This window comes from Syngnathoides biaculeatus, chromosome 4 (genome assembly GCF_019802595.1).
Source record: "Syngnathoides biaculeatus isolate LvHL_M chromosome 4, ASM1980259v1, whole genome shotgun sequence".
Lineage (NCBI taxonomy): Eukaryota > Metazoa > Chordata > Actinopteri > Syngnathiformes > Syngnathidae > Syngnathoides > Syngnathoides biaculeatus.
In genome coordinates this window covers 33825923-33852712 of record NC_084643.1, presented here as the reverse complement: position 1 = coordinate 33852712, position 26790 = coordinate 33825923, and the positions used below count along the sequence as shown (strand labels likewise).

Below are 26790 nucleotides of genomic sequence, written 5' to 3'. Positions count from 1 at the left end.
ACAATGTTTTACAATATTCATCAGAGGTGGGACTAAGTTCAAAGTCGAGACAGGCAAGTCCCAAGTCCCGTTTCAAGTTGCAAGTCCGAGACTTTGAAACTCAAAGTCAAGTCGCAACCCCAGTTTTAGGACTTGGGACTTAACATGGAACTTGAGGACGAAGGCTTGAGAAAGACTTGTGATTTGCAAACCAATGACTTAGTTCCACCTCTTATTCAAGTAGGTACAATTTCATGCAAAGATGAGAATGACGTTTATGAAAATATGAATGTATCTAAGATGATTTAGTTTGTGCACTGCAATATAGATTCCCTTTGTTATAGAAATGCTTAAAATAATTTGCAGTGTTAATTAAAATTGAAATTTGGGCTGCAAGATGAGTGCCTCGCAGTTCTGAGGGTTAAAATCCTGGCCTTACCCGTGTGATGTTTGCACGTTCTTTCCGTGCCTGTGTGGGTTTTCTCCGGGCACTCTGGTTTCCTCCAACATCCCCCAAAAGGATGCATTATTCATTGTAGACTCTAAATTCCCTTTTGGCTTCATGTGCCCTGCGATCGCCTGGCAACCAGCTCTGGGTGTACCCTACCCCCTGCCCGATGACAGCTGGGATTGCCTCCAGCACACCCGCAACCCTAGTGAGGATAAATGGCTCAGAATATGGATGGATAATTAAAATCTGTTTTCCTGTTCTTCAACTTCGTTCTACTGGATAAACTGTTAGAACCTTTGCCTGAAGAGGGCGCTAAAGTCTTCTTCACGTAAAGTGACTATGTGAAGAAGAAACAGGTCAACAAGCGTTTTTCTACATTTAGCAAACAGCCTTTCCCGTAAAAGCATTATTTTGTTTAGCTACAAAAGGACGCAAACATGGGGAAGCGACAGCACCAAAAAGACAAAATGTAAGTCTAGCTTTCAATTAACTATGCGACAAGGTCATGACACTGGTTAAACGTGCTTAGTTTAGCTTTTAGCTTTCGTGGCTAATGCTAGCAATCTAACTATTAGGAGCTCTGAATTGGGCCAATTCAGAGGTACTTAAATGTAATCAAATTGCCCTTTTACCTCCATTAAAGACTAATTTTCTTATTGTTGTCCACCCACACAGGTACATTACGTGTACAGAGTATACCAACTTCTATGGAGGGAAGCGGGCAGGTAAATGGTTTGAGGCAGATGTGGATTCAAGTTTTAAAGTAGTTTTGTTTGCCATTGCTTAATCTGCGGGTGTAATAAAATTTAACAACTTTAACCCTAGAGAACCCATGGGGTCACATATGACCCAGTGTAATTAACAACACACCACAATTACTCTTTTTACCCTTAAAGCCCAACGTCTCTCATGTGTCCATCTGACAGTGACGCCTGGTGGGGATCCCCCTATCCATGTTTCAGAGGGAGCCCTCTTCCAAAACCGGATGTAAATTTGTAAATTATTCCAAATGTGATGTTTTTGTGTTCCTTTGATGCTTTTTGATTTAGTTAGTACATAAAATTTTAAAACAGGATTTGGATGTGTTGGGTTCTCTAGGGTTAATACTGCCCTGAATATCTGATTGCAGTTAACCGAAATAATATACATATACGGAGAAGTAGCTATATTATATGATTGATGAACATTTTATTAATCCCAAAGGGTTTTATTGAATATATTTTGGAAAATCGATGAAAAATAAGAAGCAATTCATGAAGAAATGGCTGTGATAAATTGCCAATGATTAGAAAGTAGGTGGCGGCACGGTGAATCAGCGGGTAAAGCATTAGCCTCAAAGTTCTGAGGTCCCAGGTTCAATCCCGGACCCGCCTGTGTGGAGTTTGCATGTTCTCCCCGTGCATGGGTTTTCTCCGGGCGCTCCAGTTTCCTCCCAAATCCCAAAAACATGCAACATTAATTGGACACTCTAAATTGCCCCTAGGTGTGATTGTGAGTGCGGCTGCTTGTCTCGATGTGCCCTGCGATAGGCTGGCAAACAGTTTAGGGTGTTCCCCGCCTCCTGCCCATTGACAACTGGGATAGGCTCCAAGCACTCCCCGTGGCCCTTGTGGGGTTAAGCGGCTAAGAAAATGGATGGATGGATAGAATATAGGTATACACTGAAGAATTTAAATCAGTATCATCACCACCATACAAAAGTTTTAATATTGTGAGAAAACTGCATTTTTTTCATGATAAAAAGTTATTTTTTCGGAATAAAATTTGACTAGTTAGTTGCAGTTATTACTAGTTACTAGTTATTACATTAAAAGAAATCAATGAAACGAAACTTTATCCTTATTGTAGTGTTCATGGCTTACATTGAAAAAAAAAACACTGCTGTATTATTTTGGACGACAAGCAGACAAGAAGCAACGTACTGTACATTGTGAAATAAGATATTTACACAAAAAGTCTTTGTAAATAACAGAAAAGTCTGTTTTTAGTCCTCCTCGTCCTGTTAACTCAAACCTCTAAAGTCGTCGTCTTCAGTATCGGTGTTGAAGAGCCTTTGAAACTGTCCGTCACACATCATTTCAGTCTCTCTCAATGTCATTTTCATTTCGAGTTAAATTAATTCAATTAAAATATATATTTTCCATTAGTGCATGTCATGCTGTGTTTTGCTCTTAGCTATTGCTTCAATTGGGTTAGATTCTTTTTCTATGCTCGCTTGAGGTACATTCTTCTTCTATGGACCTTTGAGGTAGAGTCTACATCTACGCACGCTAAAGCTAAAGTCTTCTACTTAATATTGAAGGCATCTGCGTATGCCCAAATCCGAGTGCATTATAGGGAACATCCACGTTTTAACTCTTACATTCGAACTAGTTGTTGTACATTCAAACTGATAGATGACAGTGACAAAAAAACCCTTCTATATTCCAGCCGCCTTCTTAAATATGCCGCAGGCTTTGTATCGATGAAGAAAGTAGTGGTTTGTCGTCCAGAAAATATGGTATTGTTATAATAATCCACTCTTTTCTAATTTGGAACTTGTAATAGTAACAAAGTCTCAAAAAATAGCATATTTTCACAACAATAAGGCGCATGATATTAAACAGCACAGTCTCAGATCCAGGTGCAATTTCTGTATTTAATACATACTGTACATAAGATGCATCGAATTAGTGGTTTACAGGCATGGTTGCACTCATGAGGCACTGAGGAACAATTGCACCATTATTTTTGTAAATTTTGCCTGCGCTTTTTTTCCCCAACGACTGGCGGAAGCAAGTCATCAGTGCCATCAGGCCATCCTCACCCACGGTGTAACACCAAACCAAAATCATTACACCATAGCAAACATAACCGCAACCAGCAGACAACAAAACAGCCATAACAATGAGCGAAGAAATAATTGACACAAAACAGGAATTTCAAACACCTGTTTACGTGCATGTTTTGCGCTGCAGAGCTTGCTGGGAGCTCTCAGTTCTCCCAGTGACGCTACAATACTCCATCTTAGAATGTACAGTAGCATGCATGCATGCTATTTAAAAAGCCAATGGGAGTAAAACTGAATTCTTTGTACTTTATTGAAGTATTTACCACAGTGAACAGTGAGTTTGGTTGTACTTAATTGAAGTGTTTAACAATGTACGTAGTCACGTTATTTTTTTTTTTTTATTAACCCTCATCCACAAATCCATCAAAGTCCTCATCTTCTGTAACCGAAATTAACAACTGCCCAAGATCTCCATTTAATATGCCAGGTTCCTTCCCATCGTTGGAAGAGTAATTTTGGAACGTTTGATTTAAAAACAATTCTCAACATTAAAAAAATTTAGCTAAAAAAAGTTTTTGCTCCAAAAAAGTAGGTACCTTTTTATTAATTTTTTTTACACTTAGTATACAGTCAATGGAGTTATTTTTTTTTTCCATTTCCATCTTGATACTCATCTGTAATAAATGTCTCTCATGGTAACAATTTCCCTCAGCATTGATTTTCCATCTTTGTTTATACACATGCATATACTATACAGCACATTTTATTTAAATTATGTCATGTTATCTATCTTATATTATGGTGAATAGTGTAACGTAATGGCAAGTGTTGTGTTTGTCAACTTTGGCTTTGTTTGGCTGCCAGAAATCCCGCAGGCTAACTTCAGACGTCTTCCGTTTGACCACTGCAGGTGCAGTATTTTGTTAACTGGCTTTGAAATATTCAGCAAACACCAAAACTCAGTTGTACATTCAAACAATTACCATGTGTTCTACTCCCTCAGTTTGTCCCTTCAGCCATTTTCTTATCCTGTGTGCACTGCCGATGGTGTCGTCTTTGATCTGCTGTTAGTACATTCACATTTGATCACAAACCAGATTTTATCAAATATACAGTATTTTGATGTGCCCATTCTTCTCTCTTTTAGGAGTATTATTCCATGGATCAAGAAGTATGGAATTAATCCCATATCTGGAGAGGTAACATAAACATGGGGATTCAAAAAAAAAATATGTACTCAGTAGTTGTGGAATGATTTTTTTTTTTTTTTTTTTTTTTTTTTAAATACTGTCCGACTGGTTTGGTTCAACCCTTTGATTCTGTCCCCATGTGTCCTGTGCTATCCTATTTCGGTTTGGTGCGCAAATGACCTCTGCAATACAAGTGAAAGCCCATTTACTTGAGGAACCTGAGGATACACAATGCTTGCATGGAGCTCGCCAGCACCCTTAAAAAGTGGAATCCATCTACCAAAACAGTTAAAATTCATAGACCTCGTACCTAATTCGGATGTGAATGCTGTCAAACTCAATCTTTTCATTTTGTTTTAAATCCATTTTGGTGTTTAGAGACAAAAAGATGAGAATAGAGTCCATGTCCCTTGAATGAAGAGATGGAGAAGTTCATGGTGTGAACTTTATGCTTTAGCTGCACTCATTCACAATGATTATCAGATAGACACAGTGCTGATAAAATATATTGGCAAGCTTCTGAAATTTGTATTTTTTTTTTTTTTGCATATTTTCCCGATATTTAAATGCTCAAACAAATATATCGGACAGAAATATCCCAAGTGAACTTAGAATACTGTTTTCAAATTATTTATTTTATTAAGTGAAAAGAAAATTTCAGGTTCTTTGAAATAATGTTTCGAGAACAATTTTTCCACAGTTAGTTGTATTATGTTCACGATTTTTTTTCAACATCATTTCAATGTAATTCTCACAAAATGCATTTTTTTCTTAAATATAACTTTCAAGTTGAATTACTTACCTAACCCTTGATATTAAAAATAAAAAGTAAAATTTAAATTAATTTTATCTAAAAGAATGACCTTAAACAAAGAATATTAAATAAATTGTCAAAAAGGTGGCTTCCCCCTTGACAAAAAACTCTATTTCATTCTTAAAAAAAATTATTAAGTGTATCAGTGGGAGCAGGAAGGTTTAAGAGGTATTGCTGGACACCAACAATGCGCTAATTTCCTGTTATGTTAATCAACTGGTTAACACATCTGACTCTCAATTTTGAGGTCCATGGTTCAAATCCAGCCTCTGGCTTTTCCTGTGGGGAGTTTGCTTGTTCTCACCTTGGATATGCAGATTTTCTTCCAGTTTCCTCACAAATTCCCCAAATTTGCGTGATACAGTTCCCTGCAAAGTATTGGAACAGCAAGATCATTTCCTTTATGTTGTGTAGAGAAGACATTTGGGTTTCAGATCAAAAGATTAATATGAGAGAAAATTTAAAGTGAATAACATTTAAGATTTGGTTCCATAACACTAATTGCATCAAGCCAGCTACCCATTGACTGCACCAAATTGTTACATTCTTCATTTGAAATGTTTTTCCAGGCCTTTACGGAACCCTCTTTCAGTTCTTATTTCTGGGGGTTTCCCCCTTCAATCTCCTCTCCAGGAAGTAAAATGCATGCTCTGTTGGGTTAAGGTCTGGTGATTGACTTCTCTCGATTAGTTTGGACATGTTTTTCTGTATATACCAGACAAAATGGTTTTATAGACTTCAGAGTTCATTCTGCTGCTACCATCACTAGTTACATCATCAGTAAAGACTAGTGAGTCCATTCCAGAAGCAGCCTTGCTAGCCCAAGCCATGGTATTGCATCCAACATGCTTCACAGATAAGCGTGTGTTTTGGTTGAGAAGCAGATCCCTTCTTTCTCCATGCTTTGTCATGTTTATCACTTTAATAGAGGTTAATGTTGGTGTCATCAGTCCTTAAAACTTAGTTCAAAACATTTGTGTTTCATCTCTGTACTACTTTTCGAGATCCAATCTGCCGTTAGAATTCTTTTTACAGATAAATGGTTTCCATCATGTGGTAATGGATTTTTTTTTTTTTCTTTGAAGAAACTGGAAGCCAAGTCGCTCGTCAAGCTCAACTTTTTCAAGAACAATGAAGGTAATCGTCAAGAATTAAACATTTGATAATTATGGGGGGGTTTTCTGCCTCAAAGTGCTCCACTGTTTACCAATGAATTTATTGGACAATGAATTTTTGTTCCATTTTTTTTTTTTTCCAGGCAAATACCACTGTCCCGTTCTGTACTCTGTCTTCACAAACAACTCTCACATCGTCACAAACAAAGTCACTGGCAATGTTTTCTCCTATGAGGTTGGTCAACATCAAAAACAACAAAAAACACACTTTTGCTCACACACATACATAGACAAAAGGGATTATTATTACAATGTTATATGAAAAGTACACAACTATTAGGAAAGAAAGAGTGGAAAAACAGTAAAGATTAATATAAAACAATTACACAAAAATACCCTCTTGTTAGAACAGGGTTCGCACACGGCCCTAAAAGTCCCTAAAAACCCCTAAATTTTCAAAGGTGCATTTAGGGGCTCCTAAAACTCCTTAAAATCCGCGAAAACCGGTCAAGCCCCTAAAAAGGCCTTAAATTTAAAAAAAAACAAAGGGAGGACCTCTACCACCAAAATTCTCCCTAAAAAATTAATTTATCTTTTATTTAAAAAAAAAAAAAATAGCGATCCGTCTGGCATCCAAAACAGCCGGAAATTGTCAACGGAAGTCACCGTGTTGACAACTAGTCGCCATCTTGTCGATAATCCATTGTTTGTTTCTATGAGTAGGCATTTCACTTCCTCTTCGTTACGGCGTAGCATAGTTCTTTCATCGATCCAACTTGTATCACGGGGAAGTGCATTTTTCAAGAAGCTTGAGTTGAAAGTAAGGAGTTTGGGAGCTGGGTTCGTCGAGATCCAAAAGATCGGCACATGTTTTACTGCCATCTGTGCAAGCAGAGTTACCAGCTTGAAAAGATGGGCGTCAAAGCGCTGGAGTCGGACCGGAAAAATAGGAGACACGCTGATTTGGCGAAGACTCTCTCATCTTCCGTTGGTATGAATCTGTTTCTAAAACATCAAGATAGTGAAGCATCAACTTCAGGCAGTGGTACTAGCAGTGCATGCGCACCTACACTTGTCCAGCCATCAACTTCAACCAGCCAGAAGTCAGGGTCTATGAACGTAGTTCAATACACGAAGGCGGACTCGTTAAAGGCAGAGATCGTGTGGACTTTAAAAGTGATCTGCAGCCATTACAGTTACAAATCTTGTGAAAATAATTCGAAAGTGTTTGCAGTCATTTTCCCAGGCAGTGACTTTGCTAAAAACTACCACTGTGGGGAAAGGAAGACTTCGTACCTGGCTACATTTGGCATCGCTGCCCACTTTTCATCTCTACTGCCTCAAAGCCAAAAAAGCCAGAATAGGGACTGACATATCTACGCTTATTGAGAAGGCTGACTGGCTGTGTGAGGAGGCAGAAGAAAAGAGGAATCTGAGGTTTATTGCCGAGGCCAATGCACTCAGAGGCAGAGCAAAGGACAAGAGAGCCACTTTGGCACCTGTGCAGCAACAAATAGAGGAGGCACTGGGTAGGCTCAAGGAGCTAGAGTATGGGTGCTGAAACAGACATCAGTAGAAGACATTTGTGTATATAGTTGCAATTGTAGTTAAAATCTGTTTTTCTGTATACTGTTATGTGAAGACGTTGACAATGGTCCTATCAATGATAACTAAACACAAGGGGCAACAGGTGATCACTGTCAGAGGTACTGAGGTACTGGAACATTTGATGAACCAAGAACGGTTGATGCCACCATTGGGTGAGTCTTTTTTCCTGACTCTTGATTTCCCACGATGGCCCTAAATTTTCCGTGTCGGCCTTAAATTTTTCGTGTCAGCCCCTAAGAATGCCCCTAAAAAGCCCTTAAATTTTTTTGGTCAGACTGAGTATGAACCCTGTAGAAGTATAAGGGATTGATATAAAATGTTTAATGGAAAAATTTCCAGCCATCCATTTTTCATACATCCTCACTGGAATTGTGGGGCTACTGGAAACTATCCTTGCAGATTCTGGGGTGAAAAGCAGGACACACCCTTGATTGTTGTCACCTTGTCACAAGGCACTTATAAATATTAGCTTTTTGTGGCATTAGCGAATCATATATTTTTCTATTGTACGGTACATATAAGAACTTTTATTAGTCCCACAATGAGATAATTTTCAATATCTAATTTTGTTTCACAGATTTTTCAATTTAATGCAGGATTTTGCAGTGGTGATTTTCCATTTAGATTGTTACTGCAGAACATGAACTAAGCGCAAACAGTAGTTAAAACGCTGAATCTCCCATCACACAGCTGACGCTGAGTCACTCAGCATCGTAGGTGATGATTTAGCCAGTTAACAAAGCGAGCAACTGTACCCTCTCATTTGTTGACTCCACCGTCCCTCACCAAGCCAATGACTCAATATGTCACTTTCACTGATGCAGTACTGTAGAGTGAGAGGAATTCCAACCAACATTCCTTCTGTTTTATGTGTCTCAGCAAACAAACCAAGCCCCTGATCGGTCCGTTTGACCACTGTGAGCAACATCAGACTTGTCATCCATTGAAGTTGAAGTAACCTTTATTAAAATAATCAGATTACATCTTTTACATTCCCATCAGATCACTTTTAAGAGCAATTTTATTTGTTTTTGCAAACTTGCAATAAAAATGTCAACACTTAATTTCTTTTAACTACACAAAAAAATACATTGCTAACCAAAGCAACTGTTAACTATAAACTATAATGTAAATTTGAAAGCCTGCTTCTTACTTTATTTATTTTTTTTCAAATTTTCAATGATATCCTCATCTGTTATTCTTGGTGTAACATGAGCCGCATGTCAAGGTCGTCTTTGCTCAACATTGCCCAGAATGCTTTGCTCACACCTGTGGTGGGCGGCGCATAAAGACATTGTCATTGTCAAATACGTACATGAATATGTGTATGAAATGGATTTAGCAGCCAGTCATGGCTCACTCATTGGATCACATTGCAAATTGGCACAAAGTCAATAGTTATTTTCTAATGGCCTCGGTAGTGGGAAATGAGGAAAGGAGTCACCACTGGATTTCAGTCGCAGCAGCGCGCACACACATCTCTAACAAAGCAGCTCAGCCAAACTCACACTCCGCCTACTAGTCTACTTTTACACTGCCCCCGTCCACTCTTAAAGGGGTCTACGTAATTACAGTATGTTATACTTTCAATTTGGGTTGGATTTTTGTGTGTGTATATATACACGCACAACGCAGAGTGTGCGCCAAGACTACATCAGCTGTGCGCAATTGGAAACATTGATTGCGACCTCCAGGTAGACAAATTTATATTTGCAAGCATCTCAAATGCATATTCTGTAGTAACATAAGGAAGGCTTTAAAATATATATAATTAATGTAATGAAGATATGGTAGCTGGTTTCCCTTTCGTGGGGATTGTCTGGCGTGTAAGTCCTGCAATAAACGAAGGATTACTATATTAGAAAAAACAAAAGTACGCAGATAAAAAAGACAGAAAATAGAAATAATATAAAGACATGACACAAAAATAGAAATATTCAAGAACACATTTGAAGTAAAGCAAAAATATAAGATGAAACGATACCAAAAATTTAGATAAATCAATGTGAAATGTGAAATTTTAGATTAAAAAAATATTGAATATAAAAAAATGTATTATGGTATATCCAGAAATATTACATGAGACCAAAAAATACAGAATTTTCTTAGTCTTATAAAGTCACTAACATACAAAAGGAATGCAAAAAAATTACCACAACATAAATACTAGAACAATTAAAATATTACAAAAATAATACCGATTAGACAGTACCCCCAAAATTGTAAAAATATTGAAAATACTTGAACAATACAAAAATATTGGAAGACAATATAAAAGAATATGTACTACTCTCAGAGATGCTAAATTTAGCCAGTGCTAATTATCTGCATGTGTCTGTCTGCTTTGCTTTGTACGTTTTTATTCAGGCAGTGGAGCAACTCAACATCAAGACCAAAAGTTTCAAAGATCTGCTGACTGATGAAAATTTTACCAGAAAAGACATTATCACACTTCAAGTTGGTATTGTATTAAATGTCATTTGAAATAGCAAGTAGAAACTAGATCCTCATTAATTTCTCCCTTCTAGGATCCAACAAACCTGGACAAGTTCAATGTCGCCAACTTTTTCCACGTGAAGAATGACCTCAAAGTGCTGGATCCAGGTCATGTCTATCTGACCTTTGCTTATTGTATGTTTATTAACGGAAAAAAAATGGTGTGCTACTTTGATCCAGATGAGGAGAAGGCCAAGCAGGACCCATTGTACCACTTGAAGACCACCAACCTGGAGACCCGGGAGACCCTGGCTGAGCTGTACAAAGATTACAAGGGGGACCAGCTACTGGCTGCCACCATGAAGGAGCCTGAGGCCAAGAAAACAGACAAGCTCAACACGGTAAGGAAGCGCAGTAGACATTGAAAATTGGTTGAATTCAGGTTTCCGAGCAATGGGGCAATATTTACACGAGGCTGCCATGTCTTTGCGAAAACTGTCACGGACATTGTGTCCACAAGAGTGAGCTAAGCACAAGTGCAGAAACTCATACAAGACATAAAATGGAAGACACATAATGTAACTAAATGCACAAAATACAGTGCTGTGGAAATATATTGGGCCCCTTTTCAAGTTTGTCTATATTTAGATTTAGCATAGTTTCTCCACTTGAATGTTTAAGATCCTCAAACAAATACAACTCAATTGTATTTAAAATGTACTAAATATAACCCAGTTTTACTGAAAATACTTTTTAAAGGGTGATTTCATTGATTAAGCGAAAACAACTATTTATTATCTAGGCTTATGAACAAAAACGTAATGGCCCCCTTAATTTCTAGTTGGGCCATCTACCAACAACTAAAATTGAGAATTTTCTATGACTGGGAATGAGTCTTTCACATCTCATTGGAGATATTTTGCCACCCTCGTCCTTGCAGAGATATTTGAATTCAGAAAATGAAGGACCTTTTTAAGGTCAAGCGACTGCATTTTAGTCCGTTGAGCTGGGGCTTTAAGTAGGTTTCGACAAAAACTAAAAATAAGTGATGATAAAACTACACTATTTGAAACAGACTACACAATTATTAGAAAATATGAGACAAAAAAACTTGGATAATATGAAAAAAATAGATGAGACTGGAGTCAAAACAGGAAGTAACCCTTTTTGACAAACGATAATGCGACTGGATTTCTATGAAGTCGACCATGTTTCCACTTATCATTGATGACTTTGTTGCTGATAATAACCTTGCAGTGTTTTCATGGAGGGTTTATGAGAGCTCATCATACTTATAAGTAATAAAGTTCATAGAATCCATCCTACCGTCCGTTTTTTTCCATTGCTTATCCTCACTAGGGTCAGACAGAGGATTCCTTTATGTCCAGACTGCGCATTAAGGTCGACCTAATGACATAAATACTGGAAAACCTAATGGTAATAATTTGTCAAATAGAGAACAATGTCACCACCTTGCTGTTTTGTCCTCCAGGCCCACTACTCGACGGGCAGGGTTGCTGCCTCCTTCACGTCCACGGCCATGACGCCAGCCACCACCAACAAAGCAGGCAAGTCAACTAAACCTCTCTGTTAACACAGGTGGAAGAAGCACTCACAGGCTGCATAAAATGAATCTGAAATACAGATACAAAATAAAAAATCTCTTAAAAATCCAGATTTTGAATGTAAGGGAGAAATAGTGACATCCACACCTCAACTGAGCGTTCTGGCAGCAGGGAATCTACCGGTGCGTTGTCAACACATCACCCTCGTGAAGTTGATTAAGTTTCCTGTTAATTCCTATTCCATGAACACAATATTAATCACAGTACCGTGTTTTGACTAGTGCTGACACATGCAATTTATTCTTGGAAAATTTTTTATCCCGAGTTTAGTTCCGCTTTCTTTTTACTTAGAAAAATTATTGACTGGTTTGTTTGTCCGCCAAAAAGATTGGACCGGCAAGGTTAATACATTTGGTTTTGTTGTGTACTGAAGACTTCTTTGAAAAGATGAATACTGTACAAGAAATGAAAGTTAAGAAAGCTCTCATATCAGGGTACAGTGTTCTTTGCGGGGATTGTGTTCCTTACCCCCTGCCAATAACGAATATCCACAAATAATGGAAGCAGAATTAATACGCACTGGTTACACTGTCAGCATGCATGCCAGCATGTGTTTTAGCATTTATGTAAGGTAGCGTATGAGGGCACTCATAAGGCAGTGAGGAAAAACTGCATTTCACATCTGTAAGCAGAAGAAGGTTACATTGCCATTCACACTGCCTGTGTAGGCAGGTCATTACCGACGATGTTGTAAACACTCATGGTGTCACATTAAAAAAAAAAAAGATCACTCCACACAGTCACTCACATGCCATCAAACTGCCTTGCGATCGACGCAATGAGCAGCCCTGGTGTAACTGAATTTCCTTTGACAAGGCTCATTATGTTGAGGACTTTCGATGTGCGCTCACAATACGCGAAAGCAGCTCTGAGCATGCACTTTCAGCCTAACTTCCGTACATGCTCAGTACAGTTAACTTGCATTTCCTGTTTCCGGGTGAATACTGGTTGTTTTGGAGCAGGCTTGTTTAGTTAACAACACTTATGAAATAAACACATAAATTAATATCAAGACTACACAAAATAAGCGACGTCTTTCAATATCTTTTTTTCTACTCGTAACAAATTTTACACGCGTGATTTTTCGTGCTCGACTGTGCAGATTTGCGAGTACGGAGGAACGCGAGCGTGTTCGCGCTCGTCAAATGTGAGTGACTGCTCCACAGCAAACATCGGATCATAACTAGCAAAAACAAATAAAAAGATTACTCACTAGATAATTAACACAAAATGTGCACTTTAAACGCTATTTACATGCTCCCAGCATGTTTTGCAGCATTATGGAGGTCGTGAGTGCCGCATTACCAGCTTCATCCAGCATCTTCATATGGTTTTTAGCCTTTGTTCTGGGTTGATTAGCACATTACAGACCAAAACAATGTGAGACAGAGCCTGTCTCCTTCCTCAGTGGTGTGATGGCTGGACATTCCCATGATGTTTACAGTTGCGTATACCGGTAATGGCTTCAACAGATGAATGTGGCACCTTCAAGCATCTGGAAATTGCACCCAAGGATAGGTCAGACTTGTGGCCTCCATGATTTTTTCCTTGATTTCCGAGACGATTTCTCTGGATTCTGCCATAACTTAAAAGAGGCAAGCAGAGTGTTTGAAGCGTTCCCTTAACCTTAACACACGCACATTGTTAAAAATTAGGTGAAATTTAAAAAAAAGTTTCACTGATGTTTTGAATGTACTGTATTTCAATTCAGCCACTGTTGAGTACAGAACATGCCATAAGAGTTATGTTGGTAGATAGAGATTACATCTCTATTTCTCTGCATCTACATCTCTACAAGTATCTTTGTAAATTGCTACTTTGTTGTAAGTTCAGCAAACATCTCGTGTTCTACAGTGTGGTTAGCTAGACTTAAGACACGATGCGGCGCCTTCCACTGTGAGTCGCAATTTCTAAAACTTGTGACACGTAAGGCCGGGGTTGTGTACTCCCAACCCTTCTCAACCTTCCAAATGAACAACAAAAGGTGTAACTATACAGCTAATGTTTTACGTGGTAAGCAGATAGAATGAGTTCAATATCAGTCTTGTAAGAGGCATCTCCCTTGTGGAGTTGGAGATCCGACTTCAGGAAGAGGAGGTGATTTAAAAAAAGTGGGTTGGACGGCTTGATGTCATGTCATTATGAACCTCTGTGAGTATCAGCACTAGCGCCACCCTTTTCATCAACACCCCCTTGCTCAGAAAAAAGGGGATAGCTCTGGGACCCGAAGTGGGGAGGTGGCTGAATGTGTACACAAATTTGTTGGTGGTTCATAATAACAATGTGCTCTTTCAGCCACCAAAAAGATGGCAACTTTCAACCACCATGTCTTGTATAGTGAGACTGTTAGGGAAGCTTTGTACTCACAAAAGTGCAACCACATGAAATTTTTATTCCGACATATATGCAACTATTTTTGTTGCAGTCTCGAGCCCTGTATCTCTTATTTTAAGGTTTCCACATTATTAAATAAGCTATCTTTATTATTAGAACACCTCTGTGTGGTACAGGGTGCTTATTAGTAGTAGCGGACTACCAGGCATGGATGTTATCATATTTGTGGGAGTTGAAGTGGAGTAAAATGAGCGCACGCTTCTGACTTGGTTGTTGTCATAGACGCCATCGCTGATGACACTGTGCGCTACAGCTACATCAAGAAGAAAGGCTACGTCCGCCTACACACCAACAAAGGAGACCTCAATGTGGAGCTACACTGTGACAAGGTATGTTTCTTTTTACGATTGGTCATCCCCTCAGCCAATAAGAATGATGCTTGGATGGACTCCCTTTCCCCTTTTCCTCTTCTCCCCTCTTGCTCCTCCAATGCTTCCACAGTGATCTATTTGCGTCCTGCTGTTTAGGAATTAATGAGCGGCGCTTGCATGTCACATACACTCTCCATCACACAAATCCTCAGCTTACCTTCCTTCGCATGTCTGTGACCCCCCCACTGCACACCCCACCCTGCGGAAAGGACATGTGAGAAGCAGCGCGCTGCTCATTGGACTCAACGTCACCATCAGCGTTACTGTGGATACTCTTCAACTGACTGGAATAAAATAGCATTTGAAGGTTTATTCTGGGTAACAAACGACTCTTCTTTAGCCTGACAATATTGTCATTTCAGTTTAGGTGAATAATTTGAAGTACATTTTGCTATTGTAGCGAATAGCGAAAAGCTGCTCATTGATGCTGCTGCTAAATATATGAAATAATATTTCAGACTCATGTTACAGTATCCTCAAATATAAACAACTTATATACCACTGTAATAACTAACATTTCCCCATGGATGCCAGCATTGCATTGCCTTGGAATTGAGATTGGTACAGCTTTTGAAGAGTAAATAAATATTAGTAGGTCAATCTCACCTCACATCAATAATGAGGAAGTGAAACAAGTTGGACAAGTTTTACGCATCTCCCGGTTAAACATTGTGTGTATATTACTGTAAGTACAATATCAACAGAAAATCTAATCAGTAAGGAAGTTGAAAGTGTGTTGTGAGTGTACGAAAAGATAATGCAGTTCATGGAATGAATGGCAAATGACAAGTAAAAAAGCCACCGACATTAAACTAGAGCCATGTGATGAGTCAGTGTTGCTCACTGCACTTTTCATAGTTGTACATCTGTAAAAAAAACATTATTACCATAGCCCTTTTTAAACCTTGCTTTTGTGGTTTTATAATTTAAGATGTCACCAAAGTAAAATCATTACAATCAAATTGAATGTTTGGGTTGACGTTTCTTTTCGACTAAGCTTTATTACTGTTTTGGGTCAAAAACAAGTGTTTTTGGTGAAACCAACCCTTATTGTTCAAGCTCAATTCCTAATGAACAGATAAAGCTAGAAAAAAAAAACTGTGATGAAAGAAGAAATTCGACTCTTTGGCTTGGTAGGTTTTCTGCCAATCATTTCAGAGCATACATTTATCTGTGGATTCTTGAAATATCATCTGCCAATTTAGGGAACCTTGCTTTGAAAATGTCTGTAAGTGAGTGAGCTAAAGATGGTTAAATTTCACATGATTGATGTCAGTGCTGCTTTTTTTTTGGGGGGGGGGGGGGGGGCAGTTCTGTTTCTGTCGGACAAACACAAGTGAACTTATTGCAAAGATAAAATGTCCTTTAACACTAATTTAAAAATCTCATTTAAACCACCGATTAAGTGGTGGGCCAGGGCCCAAAATGGATCTGGAGATTCACACTGTACTTGAAGTCTAACAGAACTGTGTGGGTCTCTTCTGTCTCATACAAATGCAGAGTGTGACAACTTTGAGGACCAGTGGGGGTATGTAGAGCGTTGTGATGACAAATTCAGAACTATTTAAAAAAAAAATTAAAAAAAAAAAAAAAAAAAGCTTTGCACCAGGGATGCCCAGACTTTTTTACCCCAAGATCTACTTTTCAAGCAGCCGGCCTCGTGCGAGCTACCGATGACGAGGTTGGGGGGGTGATGCTCCCAATGTTATGTTATTAATGTTATGTAATATATTCAGTGATGAAAGTCCTGCGTATTTTTCCGGAATTCCGAATTTTTTAAATTTCATGAAAATTTCTCCGGAAAATTGAGGGAAAATTGCCTAAAATTAATCCGGATATTAGTTAACAACATTGAACGACCATGCGTTTGAGTTCGTTGTTTTGCTTTCACGAACGTAGCCATGTTGAGGCACTAACACTAGTAACAGTAACACCCCTCTCCTCGCATTCTCTCAAGACGTCGCCTATTTTGTGTGGTCTTGACATTAATTTACGTGTTTATTTCATAAACGTTTTTATCTAAACGAGCTTGCTCCAAAACAACCGGTCTCCACCTGGAAACGGGAAATGCAAGTTAACCGTACTGAGCATGTACGAAAGCGCATGTTCAGAACTGCTTCACGTAATGCGAGAGCATTTATGTTGAAAGTCATCAAGATCATGAGACAGTAAAGGAAATTAAGTTACATTAAGTTAACCCTAACCCTAACCCTCATTGCGTCGATCGTGAGACATGAGACAGAAAATCTTGTCCAGTTTAACCATTTTTTCTTCGATTATTCACATACTCCAACACTCATTGCATCTTTAAACAATAGCATTTCTTTTTTAACTTTCTCCATTAATATCAAAAGTAAACTTAAGTAGCATGTCTACCTCGTCTTTGCTCTACGTTGCCCAGACTATGTTGCTAAAAACAGCGGTGGTTGCTGTCATTATAAAATACATTGATGGGCTGTGTAAGTATCTCAACACTTGTAATTATGAATGTACGTCTTTAAGAGCGGGGATGGGGGGGGGGTGCGGGTGTAAGGTAAACTAGGAAAAAGAAAGTGTGGCGGAGCAGCGGTCGTTATAGAAAGTTCCGTGTGCTCCCTAAAAGAAACCACTGGTTTCTTCTTTTCATTTTTTACAGTATGTATGTGAATTGTGTCATTGGATATAACAACCAGTCATCCCTCGGTCATTGAATCACATTGCAAAATGCCACAAACTGAATAGCTGTGTTATACTTTCAATTTGCATTGGAGGATTTTTTTCTGCGCAACACAGAATATCTGCAAAGAGAATTCATCAGCGGTGCACAATTGCCCACGCGGGCAGTTTAAAGGGACCATTGGCTGATTATTATTATTATTTTTTTTTTTTGGGGCATGGCGTCCCGCAATGGACGCATTGAGCACCCCTGCTTTACACGATCAGGTTTAAGAAAAAATAATCACTGATCCCATCACACACATTTAAATTTAATTTAAATGACCTGTTTATAGATTGTATATTATTGTGTATTTAATATTAAAAAAATTGTGGATCCTCATCCATCCTTGCTCCCAAATCATGGAAGGAGAAAGTTCATGTGGTGGCAGGATTATCTGAATGAGCCCAAATATTGGCATCACAATTGCTCATTGACAGATTTTTAGGAAAAAAAGAAACAATAAGGAACTAAATATTTACCTGGTTCTTTCATTAAAAAAAAATCACTGAGCAATGAAAGATTCTACCCTCTGTTTTTGCAAAATTCATTCTAGCCTTCTTATGTAGCAACACTACTCAAGATTCATTTTTTTGCTTGTGCTTCCTCAGATTCCAATAGCGGGAGAGAACTTCATTGGCCTTTGTAAAAAAGGCTACTACGACGGCACAATCTTCCACAGGTCCATCCGGAATTTCATGGTAAGGACACAATTGATGTGCTCTTACACTTTCCTTCATGATGCACTGCATCAATGTGGTCAGCAATTATGGGATTGACTGAATCTTGAAACTACAGATCGACCAATTTGGGTCTTTCAGATTATTAGTAAAGAAGGATGATAATTGATATTTGGAGCCGATATTCATTTGCAGTGAAAAGTTTGAATAATACACTTAACTTTTGTTTAAATGCCTTAAACCGGTTGATTTAACCAAGTAAAATACAAATAGCTTTCCATTGTTGCTCCCATGCTGACTTCTTCATTGCATGTTTTGCAAACAGCCTTCCCTTGATGATGTTGGCTGATTGAAATACTGCCAGACTGTGCTTTTAGACTTTGGTCCATTCATCTGCAACAAGGGTAGGGGTGGGTGGGTTGGGGGGCGGGGGGGTCTTGAAGGTTGGCCACATTCTGGTGTGGCTCAACTCACCATGCTTAATTGATTACAACATTTGAGTAGCCTCAAGTTGATTTCATGGTTAAAAGTTGTATTTTACCATGAAAATGCTGGGACCCTGTCATTTAAAACTCCACCACTACATATTAGTATGAGAAAACCTACATAATAGTTGCAATGAGTGCAATAAAACAGCTGACAGAACACATACAGCCTTTCTGGCTTTAATGAGCTCACACAGTATTTAAAATGTTCCAACATTTTGTTCAGATTAATCTCTCACACATACTTTCCCTTTCCCTATCAATATCATCAGCAGCCTTGCTGCAAGAGATTGAACCAACTGTTAAACACTAAATAGCTTATAGACTCTCATCTTCACTTTGTCAGATCATCGGATCAGAAAGCTCAAAACAGCGTTAGTAATTGTTGAGTTGCACAGTTTTTGTCTTTCATGCAAACTCATATGATTCTCAACATAACACACATGGTCCCATTCAGGATGCTAAGCATTTAGAGCTGGATCAGCAAGCTAAAAATTAGTCAGCCTTCATCTCAATGTACTACCCAGCAACAAAACAAGACTAAATTGAATTTCTTACTCTCTCACAATCTCAAACGCGGGATTGTAGAATAACTGTTTCCACGTCAATGTCGTCAATAGCAATATTTCAGGTGACTCACAGACATATCGGCTGTACTCTGAGCTAGCAGAGCTACCGCTTGTGTTTACTCCGCCTTTAACGTTACGTTAGTGAGCTGTAGAATTTTTCATGTGACTTTCGTATAGACACAAAATTTATCCCTCATCTGCTAGGCATTTAGAGCCAGACCGGCAAACTAATGTTACAGTAAAAGAAAATTAGTCTTCACTTTAATGTGCATCCCTCCAATAAAACAAGCGAATTAACTGTTTTGTGCTCACCTTCTCTCAGTTACACGCACATGCTTTTGCTATCACAAACTGTTTCCATATCGATGTTATCAACAACTTTCTTTCAAGTAATTCATAGACATGTCAAGAGATTCTCTGGTATTTACGCCGCTGTTTAATTATTATGCTGCTTGCTTATTGCAACGTATTGATAATAGTAGTTGTGAGATGAAGAGCACGGATATGTTTATTACAATTTTGGGAGCGTTTTCTGCATTTGTGTGTAGTTTGCATGTTCTCCCGTGCCTGCGTGAGTTTTCTTTGGGCATTCTGGTTTCTTCCCACGTCCCAAAAACATGCATTAATTGGAGACTCTAAACCCTAGGTGTGGTTGTGAGTGCGACTGTTGTCTGTCTCCATGTGCCCTGTGATTAGCTGGCAACCAGTTCAGGCTGTACCCTGCCTCCTGCCCAATGACAGCTGGGATTGGCATAGAAATAAAAATGGTTAGACCGCCAACACGCATTCCAGTAGTTTTAGAATGTAGGTGAGTTACCATATGAAGGCGCTTACAACGCAGTAAAGAACAATTGCATTTCACATCTAAGTAGAAGAAACTAACATTGGCTGCCTTGGCAAGTCACTACTGACAATGGTGTACACATTCACGGTGTCACATCGAAAGTAAAATGATTACACCACAGCAAGCAGAATGGCATAACTAGCAAATAATAAAACAAATAAAAGAATGTCTCAGAAAATAATTGTCACAAAATATGCACTTTAAAGGCAATTTAGTACATGCTTCCAGCATGCTTTGTGGCATGCTGGTACAGCACCAAGGCCCGCCAAAGTGCCGCAAAGCATGCTGGGAGCATGTAAATAGCTTTTAAATTGCATGTTTTGTGTCAATTATTTCGTGAGTCATTCTTTTATTTGTTTTATAATTTGCTAGTTATGCTACTTTGTTGGCTATAGTGTGATATTTTAGTTTCGATGTGACACCGTGTGTGTGTTCAACATTGTCAGTAATGAGGTGCCTACACAGGCAGTGTGTGGGGTTTTGTTAGCTTCCTATACTTACAGATGGGTAACGCAAATGTTCCTCACTGCTTTGTGAACACCATCATGATAGCTCACAGACATGATAACACAATTACTGGCATGCATGTTAAGTGTGAATAATCTGATTCAGTGTACTTTGGTGCACACATTTCACAACTATTTTAGTAAATGTTGTAACTCAGTATGCACATGAGCACAACACTGTCAAGACACAATGTCTAATGTGCCACCTCATATATATTTAAGACCTCTGTGATTATGATAGTGCGGGGCCACAAACACTGCTCAGTGAATGGGCAATGGCACACTGCATATACGAGTTTGAGCCCTGTAAATACTAATATATTGATAAAATAATCTTGTACTATTACATTTTTTAACAACTCACAATTACACCTAAGCGCAACTGTACAGTCTCCAATTATTTTATTTTTTGGGGATGTGGGAGGAAAGCGGAATGCCTGGAGAAAACCCACGCAGGCACGGGGGGAACATGCAAACTCCACAAAGGTGGGGCCGGGATTTGAACACTGGTTCTCAGAATTGTGAGCCCAACGTTCTACCGCTGTACTTACCGTGCTGCCTATATTCATCATAATTAAAATGACTGGATTATTTTAACGTTGCAATAAACTGAGGTTAAATTAAATATTTAAAATTGGAAAATGCCCAAAGTACTGGTAAAATAATAGATTTTGTTCATTTTTCAAATGTATATTATTAAATGATAAATTAAATATATTTAAATCGGCAAATATATATTTTTTATTTTTAATTAGTTGGATGATTAAAATTAAATATAAAATTACTTTTTGAAATGATAATTATTTCATAATACACAATTCAGTGTTTTTCACGTTTAGCTAGCATACATTGTGTGGTGGTAAAGTAATATGCTTCAGGTTTTTACAGATAAAAGTTGATCTAATTTTATAGCTTACAAGAAAAAAAATGAGTCCAGTTTTTTATGATCTTCTGACTGAATAAATGTACAATGTGTAAAAAGTAGGAGGTAAGCTCTTGTGGTCAACACACCAGTTGTGTTGTGTCAACGCTCAAAAAGTGCTTCAAACATGCTGCAAAACCTCTGACATTTTTCTAATTTTCTGTTCCAGATTCAAGGAGGCGATCCCACCGGCACGGGCACAGGTACCGTCGGCTGCACACGTCGAGCCTCGCATAACACCCAGTCTGTGTTCAATTATTCAGAGCTCCTTTTTAGGAGTGTGTAAACACAGAGAGGCCACATGTAAGTGGAGGCCACGTCTAAATTTACTCTGGAGAAAAATGCACTCAAGGCGTGTGACGCAAAGGGAGGAAAGGGTGCGGTGTGGTGCGAGGCCGGCTGACATGCAGGGTGTGTCTTTTTTTTTTTTGTGTGTGTGAGAAAGCGTAGCCAATGACACAGTGTGCGTCTGTTCTCACATGTATATGCTGGCGCAATGACAGATTTATGAAGGTGCCGGGTTCCAAATCAATGGTTGACATTCTCTGTGTCACCTGGACACATTGCACACACACACACGCACGCACACACAATCATACACAAAAAAAAAAACGAGCACTGCAAAAGATGAAAATGTTAATTGTTGCCAGACGTGCAACATGGAGCAAGTAGCAGCTGGAACAGTAAACTACTTCAACTGCAACTTTATTCTTTTTCCATGGTTTCTAACATAATTTGGGTAAAAGACAAAACTAATTGAAACTGTTTGCGTACCAGTTTTGGAGTTAGAATACAAGAGAACCTGTAAAGCAGCGACTCTCAACTGGTGGGTCGGGAGATGTAGATTTAAAACTGCTACTAAAAATTGCATCTATTCTGTTGTGAATTTTTGTTTGGGGTGGGTGGAGGGCTACAGAAAAGAGGCATACTAAGTTCCCACATGGAACTCAGTAGGAAAGGGACAAAAAATGTTGCTTTCTTGTTGACACGACCTCACAATTCTGAGGATGGGGGTTCAAATCCAAGCCCCGCCTGTGTGGATTTTGGATGTTCTCCCTGTAGCTGCATAACAAATACACTTTTCCTTTTATGTCTCCAGGTGCTCCGGTTTCCTCACACATCCCAAAAAAATGCACAATAGGCTGATTAAGGATACTAAATTGCCCGTAGACGTGAATGTGAGCTTGTTATTTATACTCTGTGCCTTGTGATTGCCTGGTGCCCAATAATAGCTGATATTGGCTCCGGGACGTCTGTGACCCTAATGCGGATTAGTGGTACAAAAATTTAAAAAAAAATATCTTGCATATTTTGAGCGACACCTGTTGAGAATCCACTCCTCTAAAGTCAAACAATCCGTTCTCAGACACTTACGAAACGAAATCCCCCCCTAGGAAATAATGTCACTACAAATAATCAGTTCCAAGGAATTTAAACGTTCTTCAGATGTCACACAAGTATGGCATTTAAAAAAAAAAAAAAAAAAAAAAAAAAACAAGTTAAGCAAAGTTTACCCTAATGACATTTTCAGCTGATATGGTATAAACATACGTTGTGTGTTTCAGTTTGTCACCTGAGTGTAAATAAAAATTCACCACTGAATTGTAAATACTGTTGTGCCAAAGTGACATATATTTGAAGGCAAATGTGCATTAAATTATTTACATTTTATTTAATTAAAATTAATATATGAATATAATTAATATTAAAATTAATTATTTATGACTATGTTTTATAAAGTCAATATGGTGTGTCATTTTTGTTATTAAAAAAAACACATTGCAAACATTTTCTGTTGGGTTTATTGGGGGGCAAGAACAGATTCATTCACTTTAATGGGGAAAGCTGATTTTAGATATGTTTGGCGTTCAGATGTGGTCATTGGAAAGGCAGAAAGCTGGCCACCCCACGTTCTAGACGTCAAGCAAGATGTTATCTTAACGTGAGCCTCCACAAGGGGAATTTCATTATCGGAAATGATCCCCAACTGAGGTTGTTTATCTCCTTCCTGCCACGTGAAGGTGAAATGTCGGCCATCTGATGAATTATGTACAAATGTCACCCGTCTTGTTATTAGCCGCACACTGATAGATTCACATTTACATTCACACTTACTGGCTTGTTCTCACCATGTCTTTCTGTCTGAAAAGTATTTTCTGTTGTCATTATGCTGGAGTGGCTCCAACTACTAGAGACAAATTGATTGTGTTTTTGACATACCTGGCAAAATAAAGATGATTCGGACTCCCGGTTAATCCTAATGAGGATTATTCAATTTGACAGTGAGCAACAAGTAGTTTTGGTGCACAATATTTTTGCTCCTGGCTGTTATGTTGTTAGAATGTGATTGCGGCCCATGCTCGTGGATGACATAATGATACCATGATGCATATTTTAAATAATGTATCTCACTTCTACTTGACATCACTGGCGTCAGGGCAAAAACCTTGTATGTCCACATTTGGTCAATTAAAAAAAATCTGTTGATGAGTTCCCATGTGGGTATGTTAGTTTTTTTTTTTTTTGTTTTTTTTTTTTTTTTTTTTTACAAATTATTGACTAATATAAAGTGTTTATTGGCTTGCTGTCTTTGGTGATTCAATATTAATGACTCAACAAACATCCCGTTTTTTTTACTTCATGAGAAGTGATCCTTTGGCAGATGCAATGTTTCTGTTGGCACCAGTGAAAATCACCTCCAATCAATTGAATAACACAGCAAGGAATATTAAAGATTCATTTTATGAATCTGGTGGGAACAGGGCAGTTCTTTTCAAGAGTGGCAAAGTGCAGGCTCCACATTTGCTTCACTTTTCACTTCCTGTAGATGTCCCAATACTTTAGTTTCCAGTACTCCCAATTGTATGCCAAGTATGACGCTACATTTATTTGGTTGTTCCAGGTGGAGAATCCTTCTGGGGAAAACCTTTCAAAGACGAATTCCGACCCAACTTGTCCCACACGGGCCGCGGGATTCTGAGCATGGCCAATTCGGGTCCAAACACCAACAAATCTCAGTTGTAAGACATCATAAACATTACTTACTGATAACTCAATTGTTTTTTTTATTTTTTTGGGGGGGTTAGTTTTTCCTCACATTTTCTGTAACGATATACATTTTTAAATATCTACATTTATATAATCTTTCCTTCTGTTTTTCTGTCAGCTTCATCACATTCCGCTCCTGCACCTATCTTGACAGGAAACACACAGTCTTTGGAAGGTAAAGTGTGCTTGCATTTGATTTTTATTGATTTATATTTACACTTTTATCTGTACTGCTTATTTTGAAAATTCAGTTCAAGTTCAGTATCACTTAGCAATATGACATTTAGTAGTACTACTATCATGAAAAGCCCCACAAATGAGTCTCAAGAATTTCCATGTTCAAATGGCAACTCTGAGAGGTTTTGTCTGATCGCAAACAAATTTGAGCGTTTTACACTCAAAAACTGGAGCATGATAAATTAACCTTTTTGTTTTTTGTCATTGCGTGTGGACGAAATACGTAAGTGAAGTTTGTTTACATGTTGCAAAACATGAAACACAATAAATTTACGAACGAGGCATCTTGTTTCTTGTGCTGCTTATTGAGAAAAATCTGCCCGTGGTGACAGTTTCACTTAGCAGCCTGAAATTTGGGAGGCATGTGAGTCATGAGTAGAGCCACAAAAAAATTTCAAGACGCGGTGCCCGAGAAGACCAGCGAGGTTTGAAGCAGCCATTTTAAACTAATGTCCACGTTTTGTTATTGAACAGGGTTGTCGGTGGCTTTGAAACGTTGACAGCCATGGAGAATGTAGAGAGTGACACCAAAACAGACAAACCAAAGGTTTGTAAAGCCAATTTTATAAACTCGCTAAATAAAAACAGCTTTGCTGGGCGCCATGCAACACTGATGTGAACCACATGTCAAAAAATTTGCAAAATTCAAACATTTTTACGGTAAATGTTTGTATATATTTTTTGCGTTTTCATATTTCTGTTTGACAGTCTGAGATCAAGATCATAAGCGCAAGCGTGTTCGTAGACCCGTACGAAGAGGCTGACGCCGAGGTTTGTTCGTGTTTACTTTAGCGTATCCTCGAAGCGTTAGAAGACAGTGATCGTAAAAAAAAAACGTTTTGTTTTTCAGATCGCGGCCGAGCGTGAGAAGGAGCTTCAAAAGAAGATGGAGGAGGAGCAGCAGGCCAGCGCCTCCCTGAGGAAGGCCAAGGAAGAGCAGGCACCCAAGGCCTTCAAGCAAGGCGTGGGCAAATACATCAACCCCACCGCCGCGTAAGCAAAACAGGGAGCATGCCAGCGAGTGGGCGAGCTAACGAGGGCAGTTGGTGGGGTGAGCGTGGTTTTGAGCGTAGCGAGTGAGCAGACGTGTAGGGCGAGCGGGCGTGGCGGCGGCCACAGAGGCCTGAGCTAGCAAGCAAGTGGCGCCCTGGCCGGGAGGGCGGACAAGCGTGCCATTGTTGTTTTGTGAAACTCTGCTTGTCGGGAACCCCGTCATGATCATCGCCCGAGCAAACTTCATCATGCATTATGTGCCTAACCTGACCTTAGAGTAACCCTAATCCGTACACTCAAAGTGAGTGTTTCTTAACAATTAAGTCGGGCCCCAAAATTGGGTCAGGATGCCATTTTTGCTAGGCTGTATGAGGTAAACAAAAATACAGGGCTGGGGGGTGCAATATAGTGTACATCCTTGGTCAGACTTTCATTGTATTGGATAATATTTAATTAAACAGGACTGCGTCGGAAAGGTAAGTACTCGGGATACTGAAATAGCTGAAGAATGCCATTGTTGTTTTTGTAACATCATTCACACTTAAAAATATTGAGTCTTTGGTCTGCATCCTTCATTTCGTAAAAAGTGATCAGTGTCAAGATATTCATATTTGCATGTGGTTGTCATAGTCACTGTGAACATGGAAACATTTGTAGTTTGGGTTAAAGCTCCTTTTGAACAATACTTCTATGAAAGTGTGTTTGAAAATGCGCGTGCCAGGTTGACAGCAGTTCAGAACCGCCGGTTTAAGATGGAACTCTGCCACAAACTCGGATTTCATCCAAAATTTCAATGAGACCAGTGTATCTTGTGGAAAAAAAAATCATGAATGAGCCGCATGTTTGTTTTGTCCTCCTCCAGGAAACGTTCGACGACAGAAGAAGAAAACGGACCTTCTACCAGCAGCGCCGCCCCCGCCAAGAAGCCGAAAGGAAAGAGCACCTTTGGAGACTTTAGCTCGTGGTAGCGGCGATGTCTCATCCTATCAACCTCAGTTCGATTGTTTTTACCTTTGTCATAGCAGCTTTGTCAAATAAAAAATACAATTTTCATTTTA

At 38.9% G+C, this 26790-nt stretch overlaps 1 protein-coding gene across 1 annotated transcript; it reads left to right on the top strand.

The window, feature by feature from the left end:
- Nucleotides 1-741: 741 nt before the first annotated feature.
- ppil2 (peptidylprolyl isomerase (cyclophilin)-like 2) lies at nt 742-26790 on the top strand. Its single transcript, XM_061816861.1, has 20 exons — nt 742-899; nt 1106-1155; nt 4065-4110; nt 4204-4266; nt 4348-4399; nt 6290-6341; nt 6463-6554; nt 10295-10384; nt 10456-10531; nt 10604-10764; nt 11856-11931; nt 14605-14711; nt 18060-18149; nt 21624-21657; nt 24357-24474; nt 24621-24677; nt 25214-25286; nt 25448-25510; nt 25590-25732; nt 26595-26790. The coding sequence occupies exons 1-20, from the start codon at nt 868-870 to the stop codon at nt 26698-26700; spliced, it is 1581 nt and encodes a 526-aa protein (XP_061672845.1). The 5' UTR covers nt 742-867; the 3' UTR covers nt 26701-26790.

What these genes read in the sequence shown, in the direction of transcription:
- ppil2 (XM_061816861.1), top strand. Translation starts at nt 868, where the DNA reads ATGGGGAAGCGACAGCACCAAAAAGACAAAAT. An exon ending in GCAATGTTTTCTCCTATGAG is followed by an intron (nt 6,555 to 10,294) that starts GTTGGTCAACAT and finishes GTTTTTATTCAG; the next exon opens with GCAGTGGAGCAACTCAACAT. An exon ending in TGGAGCTACACTGTGACAAG is followed by an intron (nt 14,712 to 18,059) that starts GTATGTTTCTTT and finishes GTGCTTCCTCAG; the next exon opens with ATTCCAATAGCGGGAGAGAA.